General features: G+C 42.5%; 1 protein-coding gene across 1 annotated transcript; it reads left to right on the forward strand.

The window, feature by feature from the left end:
- Positions 1–809: 809 nt before the first annotated feature.
- MSANTD1 (Myb/SANT DNA binding domain containing 1) lies at positions 810–27,969 on the forward strand. Its single transcript, XM_075422149.1, has 4 exons — positions 810–853; positions 972–1,236; positions 17,825–18,109; positions 27,061–27,969. Exons 2-4 carry the CDS (start codon positions 983–985, stop codon positions 27,299–27,301), a joined length of 780 nt encoding a protein of 259 aa, XP_075278264.1. The 5' UTR covers positions 810–853; positions 972–982; the 3' UTR covers positions 27,302–27,969.
- Positions 27,970–27,985: the final 16 nt, after the last annotated feature.

Here is a 27,985-nt window from a genome sequence, read left to right on the forward strand (position 1 = left end):
AGCATCTCGCAGCCTTTTTTTAACTCATTGAATAATCCTTTTAGGTTCCCCATAAAGCAGGTGAAATGCTTCTGCTGCAGTCCTAAGGCAGAACACAGGCTGCATAAATAGCATCTAAATTACTAGGAATACAAAATACACACACGGTAATACATACCTACAAAGGCAAATTCGTACTGACAGGACTGCAGTGTGGGCTTAGCAGCAGAAAAACATCTCGGAGGGGGAAAAAAAAGTGGCTTTCTATTAAAATTGTATATGCATTTCTCTCTATATTTAAACACTTAAATACTCTTTTGTGCACGTTCTTAAACCCAGATGCAGGCTCCTTTTTAATGAGCCTGCCTGCTTAAACATTTATTAGCTTAGAGATGTATAGTTTTCATAAACCTGGCTGAAGCTTTTTGCAGAATATCTTTGCTGGAAAAAAAAAAAGCTTTTTTTTGTGTACATGGCCTCAGTCCTTGCAACCTCCTAGAGAGTCTGTCAAGGCGCAACTTAAAAGCTCGTTCAGGCGACCATGACCCCCTGCTAGCAGATTGTCTGCCTAAAAGGTAAGGGAAAGCTAAAAAAGAAGTAGAAACTTAAAAGTAGCTTCTCAAAGGCTGCATAGATTTTTTTTGTTAAACCTAAAGTGTTTAAAAGCTTTAATATTGATGGCCTGTCAACTTTGTCCTGATTCTTTGGCTTTCAGTTAAAAGGTTTTTGTTGTTGTAGCTTATGCAGTTGCTCTGTTGCTATGGAAACGTGACATCAAAATGACGTTTCTCTGTTTAAAAGCTTTTAACTAAATTCCTGCCTGTCAGATGTAGGCCCCATTTTGTGCACTCAAGCTTCAAGCTGTTGCAAAAAGGTTTCATATGTTCTGTTGTCATTCAAATTCTTTATCCACATATGCATGTCTTGCACTACAAAAAACCGAAACTAAAAACTCAATCTATATTAAGTGTCCTCTTTTAAAACCCTTTTAGGTCAGTCAGCAATGGCTGCAGCAGAAATTCCCAGTTACATTGTCTCTTCTCAGACTGAGAAACACAGGAGGGCCAGAAACTGGACTGATGCAGAAATGAGAGGTTTAATGCTGGTTTGGGAAGAATTTTTTGATGAGCTGAAACAAACTAAAAGGAATGCCAAAGTTTATGAGAAAATGGCTAACAAACTCTTTGAAATGACTGGAGAAATTCGCCACGGAGAGGAAATAAAGATAAAAATTACAAATATGACATTCCAGTACAGGTAAGCTTCAGTTAATTCTTTTTATTTTAAGAGATTTTAGCAGGGACAACGCAGTGATTTTTGCCTTTCAGAAAGAAGTCTCCAGGAGGAAATCTGTCGATAAAAGATTAAAGATTGTTCGTATCGCTTTTAAAATTCTCTCTTGCCAGTGCTGTTACGTCATTGTTAATTTTTTCCCCCATTTCATGTCAAACTCTGGGACAACTTTGTTACTTTATAATTACCTAGTGTTGTTATGATGCAGAGGGAGGGAAATGTATTTAGTGGGAAAAGAGATTTATTTTTTTTTCTCTCTCTTTGCTGAGGGGACTGATTGTGTTAGCTTGGCAGCAGTTCCTTGCAGTGAAACTCCTGCAGTTTGGAGTGCCCTGTGAGGATTGGTATCGCAAGGCAAAGTTTGGAAATAAAAAACCCACCCCCAGAATAATGTTTTGGGGGACTGAAGCTCCTAGATTTTGTTCTCGTGAGTTGAAGGGTTACAGTTCACGGGGCCAGGAATAATTGAATGTCTTATTACGGAGTGACACACATTGCTATAATTATCAGCAGCAGCGGCGAAAGAACTATTCTATCCGCGGCGAGAGAGCCGACGTACCCCGTCAGTCCTGCTCCGGGGGAGCCGGGGCAGGGCGGAGGTGGCTGCCAGGGGATGAGAGACACCAGGCAGTGGCAGTCAGGAGGGGAAGCTGGCTGTAGAAAATGCGAGGCATTCATGCATTTGTTGTTTGCAGGGGAAAAAATAATTAGAACTTCACAGAAATATTTGCATATCTTCCCCCCCCCCCCCCCTTTTTTTTAAAAAAATTCTTATCTCTGTGAGGCACAAACTGCTTCACACTGGAAATCCTGAGTGGTGATTTTAGCTATGTGCTTGTAATGCAAGAAAATCGAATCTGTGATTCTTTTATTTAATCTCTCCTCAAAGCTCGTATTAATAATAAAAAAGGTTATTACAGCAGGCAACCATGTTAAAACTGCTGGCTTTTCTGTAAGGCACCCTCACTGTATTTAACGCAGAGACTGCTCATCAAATAGAGAACTGGGGAAAATCCTGTAAACCCCTTAACTTTGAACGTCCTTCTTCTACATTTGTGTCATCCACAAGCATAATCTTTAACATCATTTCCCATAATATTAAACTTGATGTTTTGTAGTAAATGCTAATGTCTTCAAAATGTTGCACTAACCCTGCTGTATTCCTTACAATTTTCTTCACCCAGACTATAGATGAGAAAGCTGGAAGCAAAATAAATTTTTGCCCAGCATCACCCAGCAATTCACACTCGGGTGCAGATTTAGAAGTCGGGAGTTGTCGGCTCCCAGGCCTTTACTTAGTCTGCTAAATCTGCAGTCCTCCCTGCTGAGAAATACATCTCGTGGCACTGAGATTTTACAGGTGTCTAGCAACACTGCACGATATTTAAGTGCCGTAATTGCCAAGTGGAAGAGGTTATTTCTGTCAGCCTTTGTTCTAAATTTTCAGTGTTGTCATCAATCAGACCGTCTCAGTTTTCTAATTAATGTTTTTACTTGCAAGTTGCATTGGGGGAAGGGAAGAAATAAAATCACTGATGTACGTGCACTCTGCATGTGGGGGGAAACGCAGCAAAATTGTTTTTTTTAGTTCTTATGTTTCTGTGAACTTCTAAGATTGCTTCTGTTGCATGTTTTCGTGCTGCTTTTCTATTTTGCAGTGCATTGCAGCTCCCTGCATATTGATTGAGATGCTAATTTAGGAGAGTTAGAAAACCGCCTTGCACTGTCTCGGTGCCATTTCACGTTGTACCCTTGAATATGAAATGCATCTTTCTTATTGTTTGCTCTTACCCAAAGCACGCCTGTGTGCCTGGCTATCAGGGCGAGGTGGTGGAGAGAACAGGGACAGACAAAAGCTACAACTTACTATCTCTAGCTGTCTGGGTACTTCTTGTTGCTGTGTGAGGATGGGAAACGTTGTGATGAAACTGTAAATGATGCGCGTTGCCACCGACTGCTGGCTTTGCTGTGAGGCAGCGGAGTTTTAATCCACATTTTGGTGCCTGGAGGATACTCGAGGAAGATGCTTTACCTTCTTGTATTTCTGGGCATCATCACTGCGCTGTGGCATAAACTGAAAGAGAAGATCCTGAGAGTGGGAAAATGCTCTATTTTGAGATAATATTTTGTAATGATGACGTAGGCTTAGTAAGCGTGGCATGGGAGAGCATAGCACCAGCAGCCAGAGTGGGGGGAGGGGTCTGCACGCGAGTGGTTGTTTCTTCCCACCACTTCAGGACCCTTTACTTTTTTAGGCAATTGTTTACAGTGTCACAAAGATGATATGGTCTGTAGCCCTTCTTTGCTAGCCAGAAACTAACTGGATTGGAATATGTAATCAGCTAATAGTATTATTTAGTGATGTGACACAATTTCATAAGGGAAAATAAAATTTCAGTCCTACAAATTGCTATACATATGTATGTGCTTATATACGTATATTTTTTCTATAAAAGAAAAAAGCAGTACTTGGATATTTCTACTAGTCCTTTTAACCAAGCTCAGTGCTAAAAGTGGCATGGCTTGTCTTATCTTGGGATGACTCTTGAAATAGATAATAAAATCTGAAACATTAAAGGATCTAAAATAGAAAGCAGTGAACACACTTATAACGGTGCCGAGGATCCCATAGCATTTTAAGATGCAGTTCTGTAGATATTGTTTTACTTATTTTACTCAGTGAAAGCCATTACTCGTGCAGAAGGACTCAAAAGGTCAGACAAACGTATATGTAGGTAGAGGAGGAGCATTTCTAGCCAGTAATTATTGCAGTTGCTGCAGCTAATGCAACTTAGTGCATGCTTACGGTGGCACAGAGCTCAATATGGGCTCACAGCCCAAGTGCTCACCCTGGTTCTGGGTACGTTTGGCTTCTACATGGAATTTTGTGCTGCCAGATAAAGTTAGTTCAGGTGCAGCTCAATGCACATGAGCATCCATCACAAAAGCAATTTTGGGGTGATAGTATCTCATTCCTCCACATTTGAGGTAAAAATATTACTTGAATGTTAAAATGCCATTATATAAATCTATTTTATGTTATTATTTCCTCATTCAATTCTGATGTTTATTTCTGACTGCCCTATATTTCAATGAGGTGACAAGAGAATGAGAAGATGTTTGGAAAACACAATTAGGCTAAGATGTGGAAAGCTTTCTTTATTAAGAGAAGTTGAAGAGTTTGCGACTCTCTTGGAAAGAAGGGAAAGAAATATAAAGGAGTTCCAGAGATGCATAAAAATCTAGAGTACTATTTTTCAGAATATAAAGCAGATATTTCTTTTGCTGTAATACAAAAAGTTATTTATTGGAATTGCAAGGCAAGAAACGTAAAACTAGTTAAAGTCATATAAATTTGTATTGCACTGCATAATAAGCATGTGGAACTCATTACCACTGAAAATCATTGACACCAAGAGAGCGGTAGGTTGCTTTACGATTATTATTTTTACTAAAGATTAGATTTATTAAAAATACAGACGCTGTTTGTCTTCAAATTAGATAAGAGTCATAAAAGACAATGGCTTTCAGGGTGTTACTAGCTGTCGATGGAAAAGTAAGCAAGTGTCTGTATGGACGAATGTCCCCCCGAAAGCTGTCCATCAAAATGGTTCTTGAAGTATTTGGCACTTACCTTTGTCAGAAGACAGGCGCTGGGATGATGGGCTGGGCTGGGAGCGGTTCCTGTGTTCCTCTGCATTACTGTAGTCCAAGTGCAATTGGAGGAAACTGGTCAGGGTTCAATGTACCGCGACCTGAAGTAATTCTGACCGGAGTCTCAGTGTATTAAAGGACCGTTGCATCTACTATGGAAATTGGCTGGGTGGAAAATTCTGCACAGCACCATAAATGGAAGGAAATTTTCTTTGCGTGTGCATTTGAGTAAAATTCTGCTTTTAGGAATTGCAGTAGTATCTGAAATATCTGCAATGGATAAATCAGCCACCAGGTTTATAATGTTCAGTTTTAAAGACATCTGTGCTGTGAGCTGTGCGAACCTTTCTATTCATCCGTCTTGGAAGGAGGAAGGGCTGAGTCAAGCCTGCTGGAATTCAAAGTTAAGCTTTCTGATGTTCAGTTAAGCTTCCATAGGTACGTCAGTGATAAAAGGAAGATGGGAAAATGCGGGCCCTCTCTGGAAGGAAACGGGAGACCTGGTTACCCAGGATATGGAGAAGGCTGAGATACTCAATGACTTCTTTGCCTCAGTCTTCACTGGCAAGTGCTCCAGCCACACCACTAAAGTCAAAGAAGGTAAAGGCAGAGAGAATGAAGAACGTGCCCACTGTAGGAGATCAGGCTTGAGACCATTTAAGGATCCACATGGAAGATAAGGAGGTGACTAGTGACAGCAAACATGGCTTCACTGAGGGCAAATTGTGCCTGACAAATTTGGTGGCCTTCTGTTATAGTTCTGGCCCATGGCCAGCAATAAAGGGCCATGCAGTCGCTTGTCCTCCCTCCCGCTGCTGGGGTGGGGAGGAGAATGGAAAGAAAAAGGCAAGAACTCGTGGATCGGGATAAGGGCAGTTTAACAGAACAGCAAACGAAGTGAACAGTCACACCAACAATACTGGTAAGGAGAATAAGCAAAACAAACAGCGAAATGGACAGAGCAACTCTTACCGACCAATGTCCCACATGCTCCTGAGCTGCGATTCCACTTCCCCCCCGACCAGCTTCGCCCCCGGAACCCAGCATGACAGCACACGGTATTGAATACCCTGTCCTGTTTGGGCAGTTTGGATCAGCTGGCCCAGTTTTTTCCCCTCCTGGCTTCTGGTGAAAATGAACCCTGTCCTGGCCAAACCGAGGACATTATCCACCTCTTATTCTATACCATCTACATCATGCCCAGGTCCCCTATTTTCCAATTAATCACCACCACTTTTCCTGTCTTTAATACATACAACAGATATCATTCCCTTAGTCTGTGGATCATCCCTCTAAAGTGTCCATTGAGTTCATTTAAACCATCACGTTGGGCTCCATCTGTTGTAACAGTCTTCCATGGCAGGAGAGGTGATGGGCAGTTGCATGCTGTGTCTGGAGCCTGTGGCTGGTGTATCTGGTGCGGCCCGTGCCCACAGTCTGTGGGTTGAAGATGTCGATCTTGATGAAGTTGCTGGGTGCCAGTTGTTGAAGCCGTGTCCAGTCCCATCACCAATGTGCTTTGCTAGGTTTCATCACAGGCCACCCTTATTAGCCTGGGTGATTCTGACTGTAATATCCTTGATATAACATATAACAACTATAGTAGTAATAACAGACAGTGACAGGGTCATTTAGCAATTAATATTATACAATTTATTTATTGACTATTCTTGCCCAAAATCAAATCCCCATGAGGTACACATCGGACTTCCCATCCTTTCGAGTCACCCACCAGGTGCACCCGGGTCCTTGAGCAAAAGCAATCCCATGGACAGGTTTACCTTTGCCGGAGGCAGGACTAACCCAGACTGTCTTCCCTAACATATTCCTCGTGCACTATGGGGACTTTATCCCCTTCTACAGGGTGTGGAAGTTTTGATTGGGCAGGGGCAGGCCGGTTGGTGGATCCTCTGGTGTTGACCAACCAGGTGGCTTTTGCAAAATGAGTATCCCAGTTTTTGAAAGTCCCATCACCCATTGCTCTCAGAGTGGTTTTTAGCAGCCCATTGTAATGTTCGATTTCTCCAGAGGCTGGTGCCTGGTAGGGGAAGTGACACACCCAGTCAATATCATGTTCTTTGGCCCAGGTGTCTATGAGGCTGTTACAAAAGTGAGTCCCGTTGTCTGACTCAATTGTTTTGAGGGTGCCATGCCGCAACAGGACTTGTTTTTCAAGGCCCAGGATGGTATTCTGGGCGGTGGCATGGGGCACAGGGTAGGTTTCCAGCCATCCGGGAGTGGCCTCCACCATTGTGAGCACATAGCACTTGCCTTGGTGGGTTTGTGGCAGTGTGATGCAGTCAATCTGCCATGCCTCCCTGTATTTATATTTTAGCCATCATCCTCCATACCACTGAGGCTTTACCCGCTTGGCTTGCTTGATTGCAGCGCACGTTTCACATTCATGGATAACCTGTGCAGTGGTGTCCATGGTCAAGTCCACCCCTCGGTCATGAGCCCATCTATCTCTGCCTTGATGGCCTCAGGTGTCATGGGCCCACCGAGCTATGAATAGTTCACCCTTATGTTGCCAGTCCAGATCCACCTGAGCCACTTCAATCTTAGCAGCCTGATCCACCTGGTGGTTGTTTTGAAGTTCCTCAGTGGCCTGACTCTTAGGGAGGTGGGCGTCCATGTGGCGCACTTTTACAACCAACTGCTCTAGCCGGGAGCAATATCTTGCCACAATGGGGCAGCCCAGGTAGGTTTGCCTCTGCGCTGCCAGTTGTTCTTCTTCCATTGCTGCAGCCACCCCCACAAGGCATTGGCCACCATCCAGGAGTCGGTGTAAAGATAGAGCACTGGCCACTTCTCTCGACTGGCAACGTCTAAAGCCAGCTGGATGGCTTTCACCTTTGCAAACTGGCTTGACTCACCTTCTCCTTCTGCAGTTTCCGCAACTTGTCATGTAGGGCTCCATATAGCAGACTTCCACCTCCGCTGCCCCCCAACAATACGACAGGACGCATCCATGAACAGGGCATACTGCTTTTCATTCTCTCGCAGCTCTTTATACAGTGGGGCCTCTTCAGCACGCGTTGCCTTCTTCTCTGGTGACATTCCAAAATCTTTGCCTTCTGGCCAGTCCATGAGTGGAGTTTCCCATTTGGGCCCGCTGTGTGATCAGCGCGATCCACTTACTCCACGTAGCATCAGTGGCATGATGCGTAGAGGGGACCCTCTCTTTGAACATCCAGCCCAGGACCAGCGATTGTGGTGCTAAGAGGAGCTGTGCTTCAGTGTCAGCCACTTCTGAAGCAGCTCGAACGCCTTCATATACTGCAAGAATCTCTTTTTTTCAGTGGGAGTATATCAGGCCTCAGGTCCTTTGTATCCCCGGCTCCAAAACTCCAGGGGTCGACCTCAAGTCTGCCTTGGTGCTTTCTGCCAGAGACTCCAGGTTGGGCCATTCTCCCCGGCTGCGGTGTAGAGCACATTTTTAACATCTTGCCCTGACCAGACTGGACCAAGGGCTACGGCATAAACTATCTCCCGTTTAATCTGTTCAAATGCTTGTTGTTGCTCAGGGCCCCATTCAAAATCATTCTTCTTCCACGTTATGTAACAGAGAGGGCTCACTATCTGGCTGTAATTTGGGATGTGCATCCTCCAAAAACCCTCAACAACTAAGAAGGCCTGTACTTCTTTTTTGCTGGTTGGTGGAGACATAGCTGCTATTTTGTTGATGATATCCATCGGGATTTGATGGCACCCATTCTGCCACCAGATCTCTTGTCCAGGTTCCTTGACCTTACTTCATTTAATGGCGAAACCGGCTTTCAGAAAGATCTGAACAATTCTCTACCCTTTCTCAAAAACTTCCTCCGCTGTGTCACCCCATACAATGATGTCATCGATGTACTGCAGATGTTCTGGAGCTTCACCCTTTTCCAGTGAAGTCTGGAAAATGGTAGGGACTGTGTTTCCACCCCTGGGGCAGTTGATTCCAGGTGTACTGGATGCCTCTCCAAGGGAAAGCAAACTGTGTCCTCCACTCTGCTGCCAAAGGGATGGAAAAGAATGCATTAGTGATGCCAATGGTGGCCCACCACTTGGTTGCCTTTGACTCCAGCTGATATTGAAGTTCTAGCATGTCCAGCATGGCAGCACTCAGTGGTGGTGTGACTTCATTCAGGTCACGGTAGTCTATTATCAGTCTCCACTCTCCAGTAGATTTTCTCACTGGCCATATGGGACTATTAAAGGGTGAGCGAGTTTTGCTGATCACCCCTTGACTCTCCAGCTGGCGGATCAGCTGATGAATGGGGAGAAGGGAGTCTCGATTAGTGCGATATTGTCACCAGTGCACGGTTGTGGTAGCCATTGGCACCTGTTGTTCTTCAACCCTCAGCAACCCCACAACAGAAGGATCCTCCGAGAGACCAGGCAAAATGGACAGCTGTTTAATTTCTTCCGTCTCCAAAGCAGCTATGCCAAAAGCCCACCGATACCCCTTTGGGTCCTTGAAATACCCTCTCCTAAGATAGTCTATATCAAGGATGCATGGAGCCTCGGGGCCAGTTACAATGGTGTGCTTCTGCCACTCCTGCCCAGTGAGGCTCACTTCAGCCTCCAATACACTCAGCTCTTGGGACCCCCCTGTCACTCCAGAAATACAAATGGACTCTGACCCTTTGAAATCTGATGGCATTAAAGTACACTGTGCACCAGTGTCCACTAGAGCTTTATACTCTTGTGGACCTGACGTGCCAGGCCACCGAACCCACACCGTCCAATAAACGTGGTTGTCCCTTTCCTCCACCTGGCTGGAGGCAGGGCCCTTCTAATCCTGGTCAGAGAATTTGCTGCTCACCTGCTGTAAAAATGACTTGGAGGTCCCTTCAAGAGGATCAGAAGCAAGATCAAACTGTCTACTTGGTCTGGAGAGCTGACTGCTGGAAACTGGAGCAGCATTTTTCCTAACAGAATGTGCTTTTGTGATTGTTTTACCTTGCAGTTCACGCACTCATGCCTCTAGACTTCAGGTAGGTTTTCCGTCCTGCTTCCTCATGTCCTCTCCATGGTCACGCAGGTAAAACCACAGGGTGCCCCGTGGTGTATAGCCTTTGTATCCTCTCTCCTGAGCAGAGAAAAGCCTGCCCCTAATAGCTGAGATGCTACCCCATACAGGTGGGGAGTAGGACATATTCTCTTTGATTTGCTGGACTTCCCGGGACAATTTCTCCACAGCTGAGACGAGGGAGAAAGACAGACTTTCTTCATACTGCCAGAGTTGGACAGCGACCTCATCCACCATTGGTGCCTCTTCACCTTTCCAGTCTATTACTGCCAGTGAGCTGGCATATGAGGATGGTGCGCTCCGTACAAGCTTCCTCCACATGGGTCGTGTGCACTGGACTTCATCTGGGTCTGTGGGTAACTGTTCATCATCTGGTTCATAGTAAACCAGCTCCTGTAGGGCTAACTCCTTCAGGTACTGAATACCCCTTTCCATATTGGTCCACTTGCCAGGATAGCATACAAAATCGTCACTGAAGGGGTACCTCTCCCTCATGCTTGACAGAAGTCTCCTCCAGAGGCTGAGGACTTGTGCCTTTTTCCCAATTGCCTTATCAATGCCCCCTTCCCTGGCCAGGGACCCCAGCTTCTTGGCTTCTCTGTCCTCTACTTTCAAACTGCTGGCCCCGTTATCCCAGCACCGCAGCAGCCAGGTGATAATGTGCTTGCCTGGGGCAGCTGAAATATTTCTGCATATCTCGCAGCTCGCTCAGGGACAGTGACCGGGTGATCCTCTGTCTCTACCTCCTTCTTCTGCTCCTGAGATGGCCCTGGCTCATTGTCATCCTTCATGGGGTGAACTGGTTTCTTTGCGTATTTCTTTCTCTGTACAGGGGCAACTGATACCAGCACGGGTTGGTTTTCGAGCTCAGCCCTGGTGTATGCTGCTGGAGCTGGAGCAGCCGCTGTGCCCACCATGGGGGCTGGGCCAGGGGCAGCCACGGTGCTGGCCAGAGTGGCTGCAGAGCCGGTTGGGGGGGCAGGGGAAGCCACGGTGCCTGTTGCTTTGTTTCCCCCCCTTCCCTTTAGAGCACTGAACAGTGTTGAACAGGGCTCGGTAGGCACGGGCCAGACCCCAGCACGCTGCAGTGATTTGTGTCTCCCTGGAAGTCCTGGGCTAGAGGCATGCTTCTTCCAAACATTCTACCAGTTGGTCAGGGTTCTAGCCTTGTTCAGGGGTGAAGTTCCAAAACACTGGGGATGCACACCATCCTAGGCAATTGCCCATGCCATCCCACACACTCGGCCAGTCATAGCTATCCAGCCTCAGGGCAGATCTCTGCACGATGTTTTTAACTACTTGTTTAACCCTAAACAAGACCTGAAACCCATTCAGGAGACAGAACAATAGGATTGTGCTGGCCTGAGCATCCCATAGATACTGGAAATTCTCAAAAGCTGTTACGACCAGCTTGAAGGAGAGAGGAGGGGTGAAAGAGTGGGGGAAAGCATCCCCTTCAGTTTTCCCCATAGAGTGGGTTTGATTGTTAATAAATTCTGAGAGATAGCACCTGTGGTATGGAAATGACCGCAGTGCTACACACAAATACCATATCATAAGTTGATATTACACAGTACAGCAAAATTGTCATCCTGTTCCTTTTCCCAGAGGTAACGAACAACACTGCAGTAAACACATACTGCAAGTAAGGGTTTACATACCACAGCCATGTGAGCAAGGATAGAAGCATTTTGACTGGCGACTATTTAACTAATACGATAAATACATATAACAAATTATAAGAAATTTGTTTTAACACACTCTGCTCAGCCCTGAACCTGTTATTCTTGCCCCACATTGGGTGCCAATTAATTGTTATAGTTTTGGCCTGTGGCCAGCAGCAATGGGCTACGCGGTCACTCTGTCCCCCCTACCCTGCTGGGGTGGGGAGAAGAATGGAAAGAAAAAGGCAAAAACTCGTGGGTCGGGATAAGGGCAGTTTAACAGAACAGCAAACGAAGAGAACAGTAACAGCAACGATACTGATAAGGAGAATATACAAAACAAATAGCGAAATGGACAGAGCAACTCTCACCGCCCAATGTCCCACGCGCTCTTGAGCTGCAACTCCTCTTCCCCCTGACCAGCTTCCCCACGCCGGAACCCAGCATGACAGCACGTGGTATTGAATACCTTGTTTGTTTGGCCAGGTTGGGTCAGCTGACCCAGTTGTTTCCCCTCCTGGGCTCTGGTGAAAATTAACCTTGTCGAGGCCGAACCCAGGACACCTTCTACGATGGGGTTACAGTGTTGGCTGATGATGGAAGAGCACCTGATATCGTCTACCTGGACTTGTGCAAAGCATTTGACACTGTCCTGCACAACATCCCTGTTCTCTAAATTGAAGAGACATGGATTTAACAGATGGGCCGCTTGGTGGATGAGGAATTGGTTGGATGGTCACACTTAAAGACTTACTGTCAATGGCTTGATGTCCAGGTGGAGACCTTTGACAAGTGGTACTCCTCAGCGGTTGATATTGGGAGTGGCACTGTTTAACATCTTTGTTGGTGACACGGACAGTAGGATTGAGGACACCCTCAGCAAGTTTGTTGATGACACCAAGCTGTGTGTTGTGGTCGACATGCTGGAGAGAAGGGAAGCCATCCAGAGGGACCTTGACAATCTTGAGAGATGGGCTTGTGCGAACCTCCTGAAGTTCAACAAGGCCAAGTGCAACGTCCTGCACATGGGTTGGGGCAACCCCTGGTATCAATACATGCTAGAGGATGAAGGAATTGAGAGCAGCCCTGAGGAGACGGACTTGGGGGTGTTGGTTGACGAGAAGCTCAATGTGACCCAGCAGTGTGCACCTGCAGCCCTGAAGGCCAACTGTCTCCTGGGCTGCATCCCCAGCAGCGTGGCCAGCAAGTCAAGGGAGGGGATTCTGCCCCTCTGCTCCGCTCTGGTGAGACCCCCCCGGAAGTCCTGTGTCCAGCTCTGGAGCCCTCAGCACAGGAGAGACATGGACCTGTCGGAGCGGGGCCAGAGGAGGCCACAAAAATCATCCAAAGGCCGGAACTCCTCTGCTGTGAGGAAAGGCTGAGGGAGTTGGGGCTGTTCAGCTTGGAGAAGAGACGACTCTGTGAAGACTTTATGGCAACCTTCCAGTACCTAAAGGGGCCTACAAGAAAGCAGGAGAGGGATTTTTTACAAGGGCATGTAGTGACAGGACAAGGGGTAATGGCTTTAGACTAAAAGAGGGTAGATTTAGATTAGATATACGAAAGAACATCTTTACCGTGAGGGCAGTGAGGCCCTGGCCCAGGCTGCCCAGAGAAGCTGTGGCTGCCCCCTCCCTGCCAGTGTTGAAGGCCAAGCTGGACGGGGGCTTTGAAGCAACCTGGTCTGGTGGAAGGTGTCCCTGCCCATGGCAGGGGGTTTGGAACTAGATATTATTTAAAGTGCCTTCCAACCCAAACCAGTCAATGATTCCCTGATGTGCTGGTCATCAGAAGTTTTGCTGAGATTAGCATGCCAGCTCTTGCATTTTATCATCACCTACAGTATGTGCTGAATTATTTCTGTGATATAGGCTACTTTGGGCATTCAGCACATATAAACCTATAATTAGTCCTTCTAACAGAAAGCACTGTCCTGTCCCTACTAATCTGCTGATCTTCATGCGTAACAGTGCACTCTATCCATTGTTACAGTATCTCCACTGACATAACACACACTGGCTTATGAAAAGGAAGTAGGGTCTGCAAAGCTTGCACAGTGGTCCACAGTTTTGACCAATTCCTTCTGATGTTTAAAAATAAGCACTGTGTGAATGCAAATTTATTAGTTTCAAAAACATCACCCTCCCCAAAGCACAGGAAACAGGATGCAGCTGTTGCTTTTTGATTTGAATTGCAGTCAATTAATGTTAATGATTGGTATATTTGAACCAGTCTCATGATTTGAATAAAAGATTAGTCTAATTTTTTATTTTCATGTGTACATGATAGCAATTAAACATTGTTGCTTGTGTAATCCATTGCTATACTCTATGACATTAAGAAACTGGAATATTTGACCTTTGCTACAGCAAATGATCAAATATATATGCAGTATAATTACTGCAGAAAGTTAAATTTGAATATTTTACCAGCTTTCTCTTTAATTTCAATAATTCATGGTAGATGCACAACTTAGTACTGTACTTTAATACATCTTTCTTTTCCTTACCATTGATTGGTTCATGAACAGTTGCTATTTATTATTTATTTTGAAAGCTTTTCTCAGAAACCCCAGGAGACGGATCTTGTATCCATTCCTCAAGGCAAATAGTAATATCAAATACTGCAATAATAATAAAAAAGCGATAGTGTTTTGAGCAAAGACTGAAAACAAAAGGCAAGTTGTAGATTGCTTGCTTTTTACTGACTAAATAATGATGATTTAATAAACTCTATAGAACATAATATTATAATAATTTTATTTTAGAAGGTGGATTAATAGGCACAGAGAATAAACTCTGAAGAAAGGTCAACAGCAGCACAAATTACTCAGCTGGTGTCTCAGTCCATTCAGTGGAGCTTTCTGGCAGAAGGATCTCAAAGCCCATTCATTTATTCACTTCAATTCGACTTTGATCCCTAGTTTTTGGAGAGAGTTTGCAGTTGCCTCTGCTCTCACCTGGACTTTAATAGAGCCTCATGAAACAGCAACAGGTCTAGGTAACCTCAGTGTGAATTTATTTTGCAGGCTCTGCTGACTCTCACTTACCCCTGTTTCTTACCTAACTTTTCTGCCTGGCTGACTCACTCAGGCACCGATTCGCCCAATTTCAGGGCTGAAAGTTTGGCTCATCTTCCTTCCTCATTTCTGGATTATTGCATCCCAGCCTTACGATTGCCCTGTTTCTTTTTAACTTCTTCATTTTTCATTAAAACAAACAAATAAACCAAAACCACAGAGAAAAAAAGGAAACAAAAAAGCCCAACTTTATATTTTGGATACAACTAAGACCTGCTGAGATGAGTTACAGTAATGACTGACTGAGTAAATTTGTTTTAGACTTCAGTTCTGCCAGGGTTGCACTTACCTTGAAGCAGGCAAAAACTGTCAGCTGTCTTGCTATGTTTTCTGGACTTCTGGCAGTCGTAGAAAAAAATATTTAAACATCAGTGAATCCTGAAACTTGATATTAATACTACCAAGTTAGCTATTTGGTTTGTTTTTACCAGAAAGCTAAACCATCACCACTATTCCAGTGACTGTTCTCCCTGTTTGCCTCCACCTGCAGTGTTCCTACTTCTTTTCCAAAGGACTGACACTCCCTTCCCCCTTATCTTCTCATCTCTCCATCTATTTTATCCTTTTTTCTTTATGTGTGAGCCAGACTCCATACAGGTAGATGATTGCTGCTGGTGCTGCTTTTAAGCTAACAAAGTTCTCTTGCCTACCACCTGGCAGCGATTCCCTTTTTTAGCCCAGAGCTACGGTAAGCAGTGAGAAGTGAAAGAATTAGTATCCATTCAGTGCTTTCAGAGCCAGAGAAATACCTGGTTTTATATAGCTGCAAACCTACAGCTGCGTGAGCAGATAATAAACTACAGCTCTTCCTTCAAAACCATGACAGTTTTCTCAAAAATGGGGTCCGGGTACACAGGTGAGCTCAAACACAAAAACTGAGCTACTGACCTACTCGGGCAAAATACCTACTCCCGAAAATTTTTTGACGTGGTCTCCAAGAACATCCTTGTATCCAAGTTGGGATGTTATACTCCAAATGGATGGACTACCAGCTGGGTGAAAAGCTGTCTGCATCGCTGGGCTCAAAGAGTTAATGGCTTGTACTCTACCGAGAGGCTCATTCCAAGTGGAGGACTGCAAGGGTTTGTACTGGGACATGCTCTGTTTGGTATCAGCAGCCTAAAGGAGGAGATGGTGGAGTGTGTGTTTGCTATTCTGCAGATGACACCAAGCTGGTGGGGTGCAGTCTGCACACGTGAGGGCAGGGCTGCCATTCAGAGGGATCTAGACAAGCTACAGGAACGGGCTGGCAGAGGGACCTCATGAAATTCAACAAGGACAAATGCAAAGTCCTGCCCCTGGGATGGTCAAATCCCCTGCACTGATCCAGCCTGGGGACGGGCGGGCTGGGCAGCAGCTCTGCGAATGAGGACTTGGGGGTCCTGGCTAATGCTAGGCTGAACACAAGTCTGTGCCCAGCGCAGAGTCGGCAGAACACCAGCTCTGAGCTTTTCCCGTCCTTTGCGGCACAATGTTTTGCAGTCCTCAAGGCTCAAACCATGTCCTATGGAGTTTTAATGCAGCTGCTGGACTTTGCACTGGCATGGCTGAGCCGTGCCCACACGTGGCTTTTTGCTGTCTCTCCCGTGGGGTGACCAACCATGAGGAATGCATTGCAATGAGCAGCTGAGGACAGTAATGTTTTAAACCCCATTGCTTTGACATATTGGGGGTTTCAACATGGGCAAACAAATGTGGAACGTAGACTTGCCTAGTAGCTTATAGTGGTATAATTGATATGCTTTTCATGCAAATAGCCTAAACAAACTAAAAAATAATCAATATCAAGTGATGGTTGCTGTCAGCCCTGTATTTAGCTGTTTTGTGCTTGTGCTTGGTGGATATGCATGTATTTGTAGGTTGGGCTAGATATTCTCTGACTGAAATCATGGCAGTAGTTTGTGAAACATGTATGAAATTAAAATTTTGAATGCATAGAGGGCATAAAAATACGGATGGCTGTGGAGGCTTTGCTATGCAGGACTATGATGTGCATTTCTAAATAGCTGGAAAAGCTCATCAGACCTTGCAAGGGTGAGAAAAAAAAACAGAATCCTTCAATGGCTTTAAAAATCTAAGCAAATCTTTCTGCCTTCTTTCCTCACTGGTGGATTTCCCCTTACCCTAGACTGAGAGCGTTTAAAAGGAAGAACTTCAAATTCTTGCTTTAAAGTTTGGCACCATTTTTATCATGTTTGCATGTTATTTGATTCTATCCTTTGCAGGACCAGTGTGGGCAGGATGGATTCTGAGGAGGAAAAACCTGAAAGGCTTCAAGAAAAGGGGGTGGGCCAGGTGTCCAGGAATAGTTTTTATCCTTTTTTCTAAAAATGGAAATATCTTGCTAGCTGTGAGAATCAGATTTGGTTCAGCTTTTTGTTCATTTGAATGAAATCTGGTTTATGAAAATGGGGCATTTGTCACTGGTCTTGCCTTTCCTGTTGCGTTCCCTTCCTGCATTTTGATTTAAAGTAACAAGATCCCAACTGGAAAAGGCAAATGAAAAGAAAGCTGGGGACTCTAGCTGGGCACCGGAGTTTCTTTGAGATGTATAATTCATCTACACACCTTGGTTTTATATACATATGTTCTTTATTTTGTAACAGATGAATGTCTACATCTCATGGTTGTTCCTAGGATGTTTACCTGGGCAATTCAGAATTTTCAGGCAATATTAGGAAAAGGATATGAATTATATTTATAGCCACTTGTATTCATCATGGTATTCATTCTTCAAAGCACGGAAGGGCAGGGCTGCCCACAGTTTGGTAAAGGCTGTGGTGTGTTGCCTACTCTAGTTGTCAGGGACCACTGCCAGACTGGTTAGTCTGGCACTCTGTAAGGGGAAGAGAAATTATTCTACAACCAACATAGTACTGTCTCCATTAGAAGCTGTAATGTTCTTTATTTGTACCGAATTTCATTTGAGGTTTACATGCAACTTTTAAGCACAGGTCAAAACTAGGAAAAGAAACTGAAAGGCTTCATTTGAGATTAAAAGAAAAAAGTGTCTAATTTTTTTCTTATTAAAAGCATTCAGTTCGACTCCTAAATGTGACCAGAATGAATGTTTTGAGATAGAAGATCAGTATGAAAAGTACTTAAAAGCTTAATGTTGTATGCCTTTTCTTACAGGAAATTAAAATGCATGACTGACAGTGAAACTGTTGCACCTGACTGGCCTTACTACAAAACCATTGACAGGATCTTATCCAAAGTGACAGACCACAGCGATGTGAAAATGCACGAAAATCAGCAACCAGGTCCTTCTACATCACAGACGGAGGCCTCACAGTCTCCATCAGCTAAGTCTACACCTCTGTATTTGCCATATAACCAGTTTACGTATGAAGGAAGGGAAGAGTGCTTTGAAGATGAACATTCAGAGAGCTCGTCAAGCTTACTTTCTTACAAGCTGAGGTAGCATCTGTTTTCCCCCTTCTCTTGTATTTCACAGAACGAACCAGATCTGCTACATAAAGGGGACACCCTAGCACATTTTTCTCTAATAGCTGTTTGATCTTTTCTGTAAATTGCAAATGAGCTCTGTCCCCCCCGTCTCAGCCACTTTGCTGAAGTAGAGCATTTTCTTTCTTTCTTTGTGAGAGGCTGGAAGAGAGTAGGAGGACTGGGCAAAAAGTCGTATAATACTGCCAAGGCTCAGCATGCGTGTCACTGCTCACATGAGGTAGAGTGTTTGTAATAGGAGTATAGGCATGTTCAAGAGAGTCCCGCAGTGCAATCAGAGATATAACATACTGCTTAGATGATTTTTGGCTCGCTCCAGTTTTGCTTTTGGTATGAGTATGAAATTTCTCTGGCTTCAGCTGTTATGAAAATGGTGAAAAGATGCAAACTAAATATTTCTGTGGATACTGAAATGCTGCTCGTGCAGTTTGAAAGTACATTGCGACACTTCAGATACAATTGAGAATGTCACTTTCTCAAAGTAAATGCCAGTTTGCGAATGCAAACATGTGTTTCCTTTTTTGATAAGATTGGAGTTCTCTGGAAGACAGTGTTTGAACAAAAGGCAGGGTTGTACACTGGACACAAATTTTAGATTTTACTGGTCTCATTTTTCATCTAGAGTGGTGTGAAATAAGATTTGATTACAGTTTTCTGGCAGGAAAAAAAGTTGATCCTAGAGATCCTTATCATGAGTCTGTGAGGCTTTAACTGTAACAGTAAAATTATCTGTCAGTCAAGCAACTGAGAAGGTGTTGAGCTGGAAGAAGAACCAACCTAACAAGTTCGGATTATTTCCAGGCCTGCTCTTGGATGAATAAAAGTAGGGTAAATTTATTCAATCATTCAAGCAAATAGCCCTTGAATAGCTGATTATTTTTTAAAACTTTTTTTTTGCAGTCGAATATATATTGTGGTGTATAATTCTTGAACTGTAGCAACCTTTTTGTTCACAAGCAACAATTTTTTTCACTATAGTCCATTATAAGTAGTTGATATCCTGATCCACAGTCTCGCTTGATTTTAGCATCTGCAGACTCCAAGATCGTTTCTGATGCAATAACTTTTTTCCCAATTCATAATTTGATTTCCAATAATATAATTTAATATTTAATTAGAAGATCCCTCTTCCACAAACATGAGGTACAGTTTATTCACTAGGCTATTTGATAACATCAGACTTTTTAAAAATGCCAGGTGTTAAGTTTCTTCAGCTTAGGCGTAACTCCGGGACAACACAGATTTTGTACCGTGGGCAGCTGGCAGGGGAGCACAGAGGTCACCACACCAGGTTACATTACAGAGTGTGCACAAGTCATCACAGAAGTCCAGCTGATCAACCACAAATGTGTATCTGTTGTGCTTACGGTTTGCATATGGACTCCCAATCTCATGTAGATGCTTTCATTTACAGCTAAAGTGGACTTCAGCCACTCTGAATTATTTTCCTGGCGATAAGATCTGGAAAATTTAGGCTGTAATGCATTTTAGTCAGCTTCAGGTTCAGGTTTTTTTGTACTTTGTCCAAGATAATTGCCTAACCTGTTTTAGTAAAAATATTTTAACTTCACTCGGCCAATTTAGAAACCGCAGATCATTTAAATCCAGCCTTTAGTGGCACAGGCTGGCTTTCAACCGGCTGCAAGCCTGGACGGCGGGTAATGCCGCTCTGCCCTTGCCGGAGGTCAGGCTGCTGAGGTCGGCTGCCCAGCAGGGTTGGGGAGATGGAGGGAAGGGCAGGTCAGCTCTCAGTGTGGTAGGACTTCTGTAATGCATTGCTCCCGAACTTACGGATGCAGCCATGCTCTCACAGTCTCTACTATAGAAGAATTTTGTGCAATATAATATTGTGCATATCATTTAACAGCAAGACATGTACATATTTGCAAGTTAAAATAGAGTTCTGCTGTATTTAAAAACAGGAAAATGTTGAGTGGTAGATACCACTTGAGAGATTAGTGTAACATTCCAGGTGAGCATCGCGATCAGATTAAAAATTAGAAAGCACTTGTGATATTAATGGAGCATGTATCTGGAAGGAGGAAAAGTGGCATTATGATAGACATAGGGGGTTTTGAGAAGCTTGCACAGCTTTGACCTGTTTAGTTTAGCCTGATGAATGAGAGCAGAGTGGGGAACCCTTTTTCAGCCAAAAGCACACAGTGCTTGCCAATGACATCGGATGGGTTAAAATCACTTAGAGCTGCCATGGTAAGACAAGAAAGATAACTCTAAAAGAGTTACTAATGGAAAATTGTGAACTGAGAAGCAATTTTCAGCTTAAGCAATTAGTGCATCATCCTGTATTTGAAAAACACTTTGAAATAGCCATCAAGAGAGAAAAGAATTAGCATGTAAAATTTGGGACCATCTTGGCTTTTTGGTAAAATCCCTTGCCTGTACATGGTACACAGTTGATCTAACAGATTCAAAAAAGGAGCTAAAGATAATACTGGGACTTGAAATTAAATGAATGTTTCAGGTCCTCAATTTCTCTCTCAATTTTTCTATTATATGGCTATGCAAAGCAATTATTCTGAAACCTATTTTGAAAAATATACATACGTGTCTATACGTAAAACAGATGCATTTTACAGCTGTATATTTTACATCTGTATATTCTTTATTTTTCTCTGAAGCAGACTATACACAGATCAGTGAAGTCTGCAAAGTAAAGTTATGCTATGGGATTTTTTCTTCAGCAGTAAAAATCCTGATGTTATGGCAACAATGCAAAAAACCTCAGAGTAACTTTTTTTAAGTCAGCTTTTAAACTAATGAGAACTTTACTGTTATTCCTTTAAACTCCCAAACACAGCTTTGGAGTGTCAGCTTTGTATTTTCCACAGTATCCTTGAACATAGCAGGAGGCTACTTGGCTATATAAATCACAACTTTAGAAAAGATACTGAATGTAATATTTGGTTTTCAAGACAGAAAAAAATGTCAGGACTTATACTTCAATCAATGCATACATGGTCTCAAGCTAAAAATAGTTGAAACTGGGTTTCTTTGCATTTTATTTGAAATCTTTTGAGTTTAGGACCTTGTTACAAAAAAAAATTTTGCTAGTTAGTGATATACAATTAATGTGGGATAAAACTAGTTTTAATCTTTGTTGCCATTTACAGATGAGAAAAACACTTGGAATCCCTATTTCCCTTTAATGGGCTGCCTGCTTTCCATTTAGTATGGAAGCCCACTGCTCTTGGGCTTCAACAAAGCTTGTATTATACTGCAATATCCATAAAACATCTGACCATAATAGAATTATTCTATTATGGCCAGATAATGTAATGCAGTGTGGTGGAGTCTTGTACTGCAGCTTAAAATCAAGATTCCTGACACCACTATAAATGACTTTTATCTAATTGGAAACAATATTATTTCACCCTGTGGACTAATTTATAGTCTTTATTTTCATTGGTAGAGCAATGACAGAACATAATTATAGACTGTGGCTGTGGTTCAGACTTGCCATTTCTGTTGTACTGAAAACGGCGGTGAAAAGGTTACTTTCATAGATGAACAGACTGTAATAAAACCACCATGTCATCTGGTCTGACTTCCTGTTAAACACCATCCGTGGATGTGAATTCCGTTCTTCTGGTGGGGAGCCCAGAACTGTTATGGGGGCGTTCTGTGACACGCTTCCCTTCTGCACCAAGGAGCCCCATGGCTCTGCTGCCCTCCACTTCTTGGTTCCTGTGAGTTGTTTGATTCTTGGAAATTTTTTACGAGATATCCAGTCTAGATCTGATATATTCAGAAGATGGAAAATTCTCCCCTACAGGGATCTGTTTCAGTGATTAATCCCTTGCTTAAACCACTGTCTTGTTTCTAATCTGAGTATAGTGGATTAAACTTTCAGATGTTACTTCTATTTATCTTTCTTTTCACTATATTGTAAACCCTTTCAGTATTTTTCACGTTTTGCCTCAAGGTAGTTGTGTACCATGATCATACCATCTTCGGTATTCTTTAATTTTCAAATGTAGATGACTTAATTAGGTACCGCAGGTTTACACACAGAAAGAGTAAGAATTGGTAACATGAATTAACCAAGATATGAATTATTTAATAGAAGTGCATTAAAACTTGGTGAGGATGCTAATCGGGAAATAACAGTTTTGGCAAAGCCTTTAATCTTTCTAAAATTATGCCATGGCTATTTAAAATCTGAATGGGCAGCATCTACAAAGAAGTTTGAGCTTTAGGCTATGCGCATTATGCAGTGCATCTTAACTCATTATGCAGACTTGTTATCACAGCAAGATGCTTTGCCCAGGCTCCAAGCCAATTTTTGTGGTTCTTTTCTACACTTTGCTTCAAGGATGCGCCTTATTAATTCCTGAATGCATTTGGCTGTATTTGAATGAGCTTAGTTTACCGGAATGTCTGGGTTGCCTGATTCTCAGCCCTCAAACTCTGAAGATTTTTGTGCCATCTATAGCATTAACATTATTTATTTCCAGATCATTGTTAATTATTTTCCATAAAGATATGGGTTATGGAGGTCTACTCAGATTTGTACGCAGCTAAAAAAGCCCAGCCAAGCCAGAAACAGCTGTCAGTAGTTGAAAGCTATAAATTCCAGAAACTGATGTTACTGGAGACCCATTTGCCATGAAGCAGTCAGAAAGAAGAATTGTTTTTATGGTTTTGTAGAGGTAACACGTGTTGGTAGACAGATTACTCTTTGTGTTCAACTCCTGTTTCATTAATTATTTACACACGTCCCTGAAATGAGCCTTACCAGGTGACTACTATAGGCAATCGATCAAGGAACTTTTAATTGAACAGTGAATTAAATTGATCTTAGATAGGTGGAGAGCAAATGCATTTGAGACTTGCCTAATATCTTGCCTAGTTTTGCTTTGTTCTCCGTGGTCCCCAATACATACTGTCATTTCTGCTCAGCCTCCTTGATGAGAAGGAACATTGTTTTTCCCTTGGTTTGCTTCATTTGCACCCTGCCTGTCTGTTTTAGAGCATAGTGTGGAAATAGCTTTGCAAGGTTCTTCTTGGAACATGGTCCCGATGCCAGAACTCTTCCACACCTTTGTTTGTGTGGTCCAGGGAATACCAGTGCCAATTCTCTTGGAGGATCCCTGTCGTAAATGCTGGAGGCCCAAGAATATCAGCAGATTGTATTTGAGGTTCTGGTTTACCTAGACCTCTCTTTCCTCCAAATTTCAAAATCAATCTTCAGCGACCAGGCTTGGCAAAGAATGGAGATGCTTCTTTGGCAGAGGCTGTAGGTGCTGTCAGGATCTGCTGCACCCCTGTTGTCACAGAGGTGTTGGCTGCGCAGGAATGCAACACGGAGAATCAGCAAGAGGAACTGATTGGTGTTTGCTGCAGCAAACGACCATTTTTTATGCTCATGCCTATAGATTGCTAGACTTGACATACTCCTAGCTGAGACTATCCGAGGATACTGATGCTGGTGGATTACACAGGCTGAACCCGTATTCCTATCCCTGCTTCCCTCTTGACTTTCTGTTATAAAAAAATCATTGACACAGGGGAGGTCTCTCTGGTGTGCTACCTAGGAGACCTAGAACTTCTCAAGAAAGATGGCTCAGTATCTGAAGAAACACTTCAGTATTCAAATAACTCCTTCAGGCATCACTGGACATTTTACATTGTTTCATGTTGCTGAGGGTTCTTTACTCATAAATTAGATTCTTTAGATCCTTCTTTTGTAGACCTCTTCTCAAGAGCTCTCCTTCAAGAGCTATTCTGCAAGAAGAGAGGATTATAAATTCAAAGTCCTTACTATGGGCTTGTGAATGATCATAAAACCCTCTCACTGATAGTCACTACAGCTGGAGAGAAAAAGAAACTGGGAACACCACCAAAGCTAGAGGTGTCTGACATAAGTACGTCTTTTCAGTTAAGGCTGTCTAATTACCAAGTTTTGTCTGTTAATTTTAAACAAACTCAAAGAGTACTTAGGAGACCTTGAAGAATCCTTGTGCCCTCGCTTTTGGGGGGACTTCTCTGTGCTGAAACCCGATTTTGAGCAAGCACTTGTCAGTGGGTACTTTCTCAGTGATTAGACTGCAGATACTGCTGATACACTTCCCAAGGTAGCTGTGGACAACACTTCAAAGAATTTTTTTCTTCTCTTAAAAATAAGGCTTATTTTAGATCTTTCAATCCACAGCACTCCATCTCCTTTTTTTTTTTTTTTTTGTTATGGTATTTTTTTGGTCCCGATTGAAATTAAAAAACAAATGGAAGGCACAACTGCTAAGAAAGTCACACAATATTCAGTGCAGCTCCATACCATTGACATGCCTCAGATTTTCTCTCATTCCTTATTTTAAGGACCATTCTCACCAGGGCTTCCTCTGACAAGACGCAAGCGCCTTTGTGTCTCTAGGAACCAGCTCTTACTTGTTTCAGACAAGAGGTCTTACCATAGCTACTTTCTAGTACTGTATAGGGAAGCGGACAGAGATCCATCGCGTTTTCAATAATTAAATCCTATGTGAAGACAAGTTTAAATTCAAAAGGTGACTTTGGCTAAAATAATACCACCATTTCAGAAAGTTTTTTGCTTTGCCTACCAGAAAGCATGCATTCTTTGTGAATGTGAGTGTAGTGATGGGAACCTTAGAACAACAGATTCAGTGTTGTCCTTAGGCTGCTGTAGACCTCTTCCACTTGCTTGACCTCTTGGAGAACCACATTTGAGATCATTCTGGCCCTTAGAGTTAATGGGGGCAAACAGAATTTGCTGTCTGCCAAGACTCATTCTTTCAGGACTGTCTGGCTGTGATAATCTCAGTGATTAGCTGCAAGCTTCACCCCCAGTTTGAGCAGAGCAGCATGTATTTCTTTTACGCACGTTTATTTGATGTCCAAAATCAAACATGATATACAGAATCTGCAGAAGTGAGTTTATTTTGTATACCTTCCAAAGATTTGTTCAGCAAAATGACTTCTCTTTTCCCTTAGCATCATGCTAGCAGTGTAATGGTGATAAAGCCCTTTGAATTGTACAAGTAACTTTAAATTCTTGGACAATCTGAAAGCTGGTGGTCTTTGTTCGCCATGTTAGTGTACATTTATAAAGGAGGATTGTTGTTCTTTCTTACCTGTGCACAGGGGGACAGCACATTTAAATGATTAAACAATACTCAGTTTCCCTCAAGACCAACTCCAATTTTTTTTCTTTAATATTTTAATAGCATTTAATTTAATCCACTTGTTTCTTTTCACAGACCTTACCCTTTTTGGGTCATTGCACTCTTAAATGTCAAGGGGCTTGTGTCTTTTTGTTGTATTTGTGTTGAGTCTTTCAGGTGCTTAGGATTGTTTATTTCTCTTGCTGAGAGATCTGAATGTCACGGTCAGTGTTGCACAAAGCCTGTCAAGTAGGATAAGGACATGAATGAAGTTATGATACAAATGTGCCACAGCTGAGTAAACTCTGTCCCCACTCCCCTTCTTCCCGTTAATAAAAACACAGTCCTTAAGAGTTCAAGTTATCTTTACTCAAGGATGTCTTGAAATCTGCGAGGTGTTGACATGGCATACTGCTCACAACTGCACTGTCTCATGATTGCATCTCACCCAGAAAGGGTACTGCGTTGGGCAGAACATGACCGAGACAGCTGTTGGTGTGAAGGGACCTCAAGACCCACCATCAGATAACTTCGATGGTGGGGACTGCAGTCTGGAGTTACAAAAAGTGTGAATGAACACGCGGACTTTCTTCCAAAACAGAAATTCAGCATGATGCAGCATACAGGAAATTCTTCAAATATTACCCCAATTGCTCATGGCAGTTCTACAGATTTCAGATGAGGACGTACAACTGTATAGGTCTTTGTCTAACTTTTATACCCTGAGAGCTTAGAGACTTTCTGCTGGAGGAACATCAACAGGACGGGATACATGGACAGCCTGGGATTTTACAATCTGGTGTTCTCTCTTTTGCAATTTCAGAAGAACTTTTTTTTTTATTAAATACAGACAGCAATTGATTATTATATCAAATACAGAGTCTTGCCTTTATATTATGGTGAAAACAAAACTATAGGCAGAGGGTTATAGTGTGCTTGAAATGTCTGTTAATTGTTAGGAGTTTTAAGGGAATTATGGTTTGTTTGGTTAGCTGTCCTACTTGATAAAACTTGTCATGAACCTAAATATGAGAAGGCAGCCGTAGTAGCCTGTGTTTGTAACAAACACATTTAATTAATTAAAAAAAATTCTTAAAGTGGCAAATGCCTCTAGAAGCAATTATGAAATGGGTTCAATCTGAGACCTGTAAAAAAAGAGGGAATTTTGATAGCTGTGTCCTGCTAAACTTCTGTGTTGCTTATAATGTTATGCTATGGAATACAAAAATAAGTGGTCAGTGCAGCTGCTGTGTCTCAGTGCCAGGGTAAATTCTAAGACTCGTACGCTGTAGTGGGATCAGCCTTACTGATGCAATGCTTTAAAAAATGAGCTGTACCTTACCACCACACATAATAGTGCAGCACTTGCTCCAGATGTGATAGTTACTGCAGCTTTAGAATTGGAATTTTAATGGCCAGATGAGCAAAATGTCTCTCCCAATACAGTTGATAAATTGAATGTGTAAGAAATGTCAAGACTAAAAAAAAAAAAGAAAAAACATAAAAGTCTGGTGTTCTGTAGGGAAAATTCTAGTTAAAAACAATGAGATTAAAAAACTTCTTTTTTAATAGTCTGTAACACTATGCAATAATACAGTACATAAGTTTTGGCATGAACTTGAGAGGGAATTTATTGGAGAACACAAGGGAGGTTAAAAATAGGACTAGGTTATAGCTTGGCCAACAATGTAGTACAGAATTTTAGTTCTAACTTTTTTTTTTTAGAAATATGAGTTTAATTGTTAACAAATATTCATATTTCAGAGCTGAAGAAAGACCAGTTAAGAAAAGAAAAATGCAAAGCTGCAGCTTCCAAAAGAAGAAGCTAAAATTAATGGAGGCCATGTTGGAAGAACAAAAGAAGTTGAGTAGAGCTATGGAAGAAACCTGTAGAGAAGTGCGCAGGATTCTGGATCAGCAAAACATCATTCAAGTTCAAAGCTTACAGTTACAGGAGAGAATGATGAATCTACTGGAAAAAATGATCTCCAAATCTAATGTGTAGTTTCCTTTGTGAATGCCTCTGAGATTACTATCAATATTATAGGTATCCCTTTATTGCACACCGTATGTGTGTCTGTTGCCCTATTCCCAGGTTTTCCACAGAAATTAAAAACCCTAGTGTAATCTTAGTTAAGCAAAGAGAACAGATAATGCAGGGTGAGAGCTATCCAGTATGATAAAATTAGTGCAATATATGCCTAAACTGAATTATTTTTCTATGGAAAGGTTAAGGGATGAATAGCTCTGGGAACTTCAGTACTATTTATGCCTAAGTCAGGTATTGTTTTGCAAACAGTGATGTGTATAGTGCTTCACATCGAGGACTACAGCTTGACCTGTTGTAGGAGAATGAAATAGTGCATTTCTAAACATGATAATTGCATCTTGACTTCACTGATGATTTAACTCTGTTTTGAAACATCTGCCGTGATTGTACAAGTGACCTATGGTTCCTGTGAAGAGCTAGTTGGGACCATGTGATACATCATTCTAAACTCCATGCCTGATATGAATAGTACTCTAAAGTATTAGGGTAAAAAATAGTCTATTCAAATACACTTTTGATATAAAAAGGAAACCCCTAAACCACCTTACTATATACTGAATGCTAAAATGTATAGAAGATACTTGAATTTGCTTTTGATATTAAATGTTTAATTTTTTTCATTATTAACTGGAATCTGTT

Source organism: Opisthocomus hoazin, chromosome 5, assembly GCF_030867145.1.
Source record: "Opisthocomus hoazin isolate bOpiHoa1 chromosome 5, bOpiHoa1.hap1, whole genome shotgun sequence".
Lineage (NCBI taxonomy): Eukaryota > Metazoa > Chordata > Aves > Opisthocomiformes > Opisthocomidae > Opisthocomus > Opisthocomus hoazin.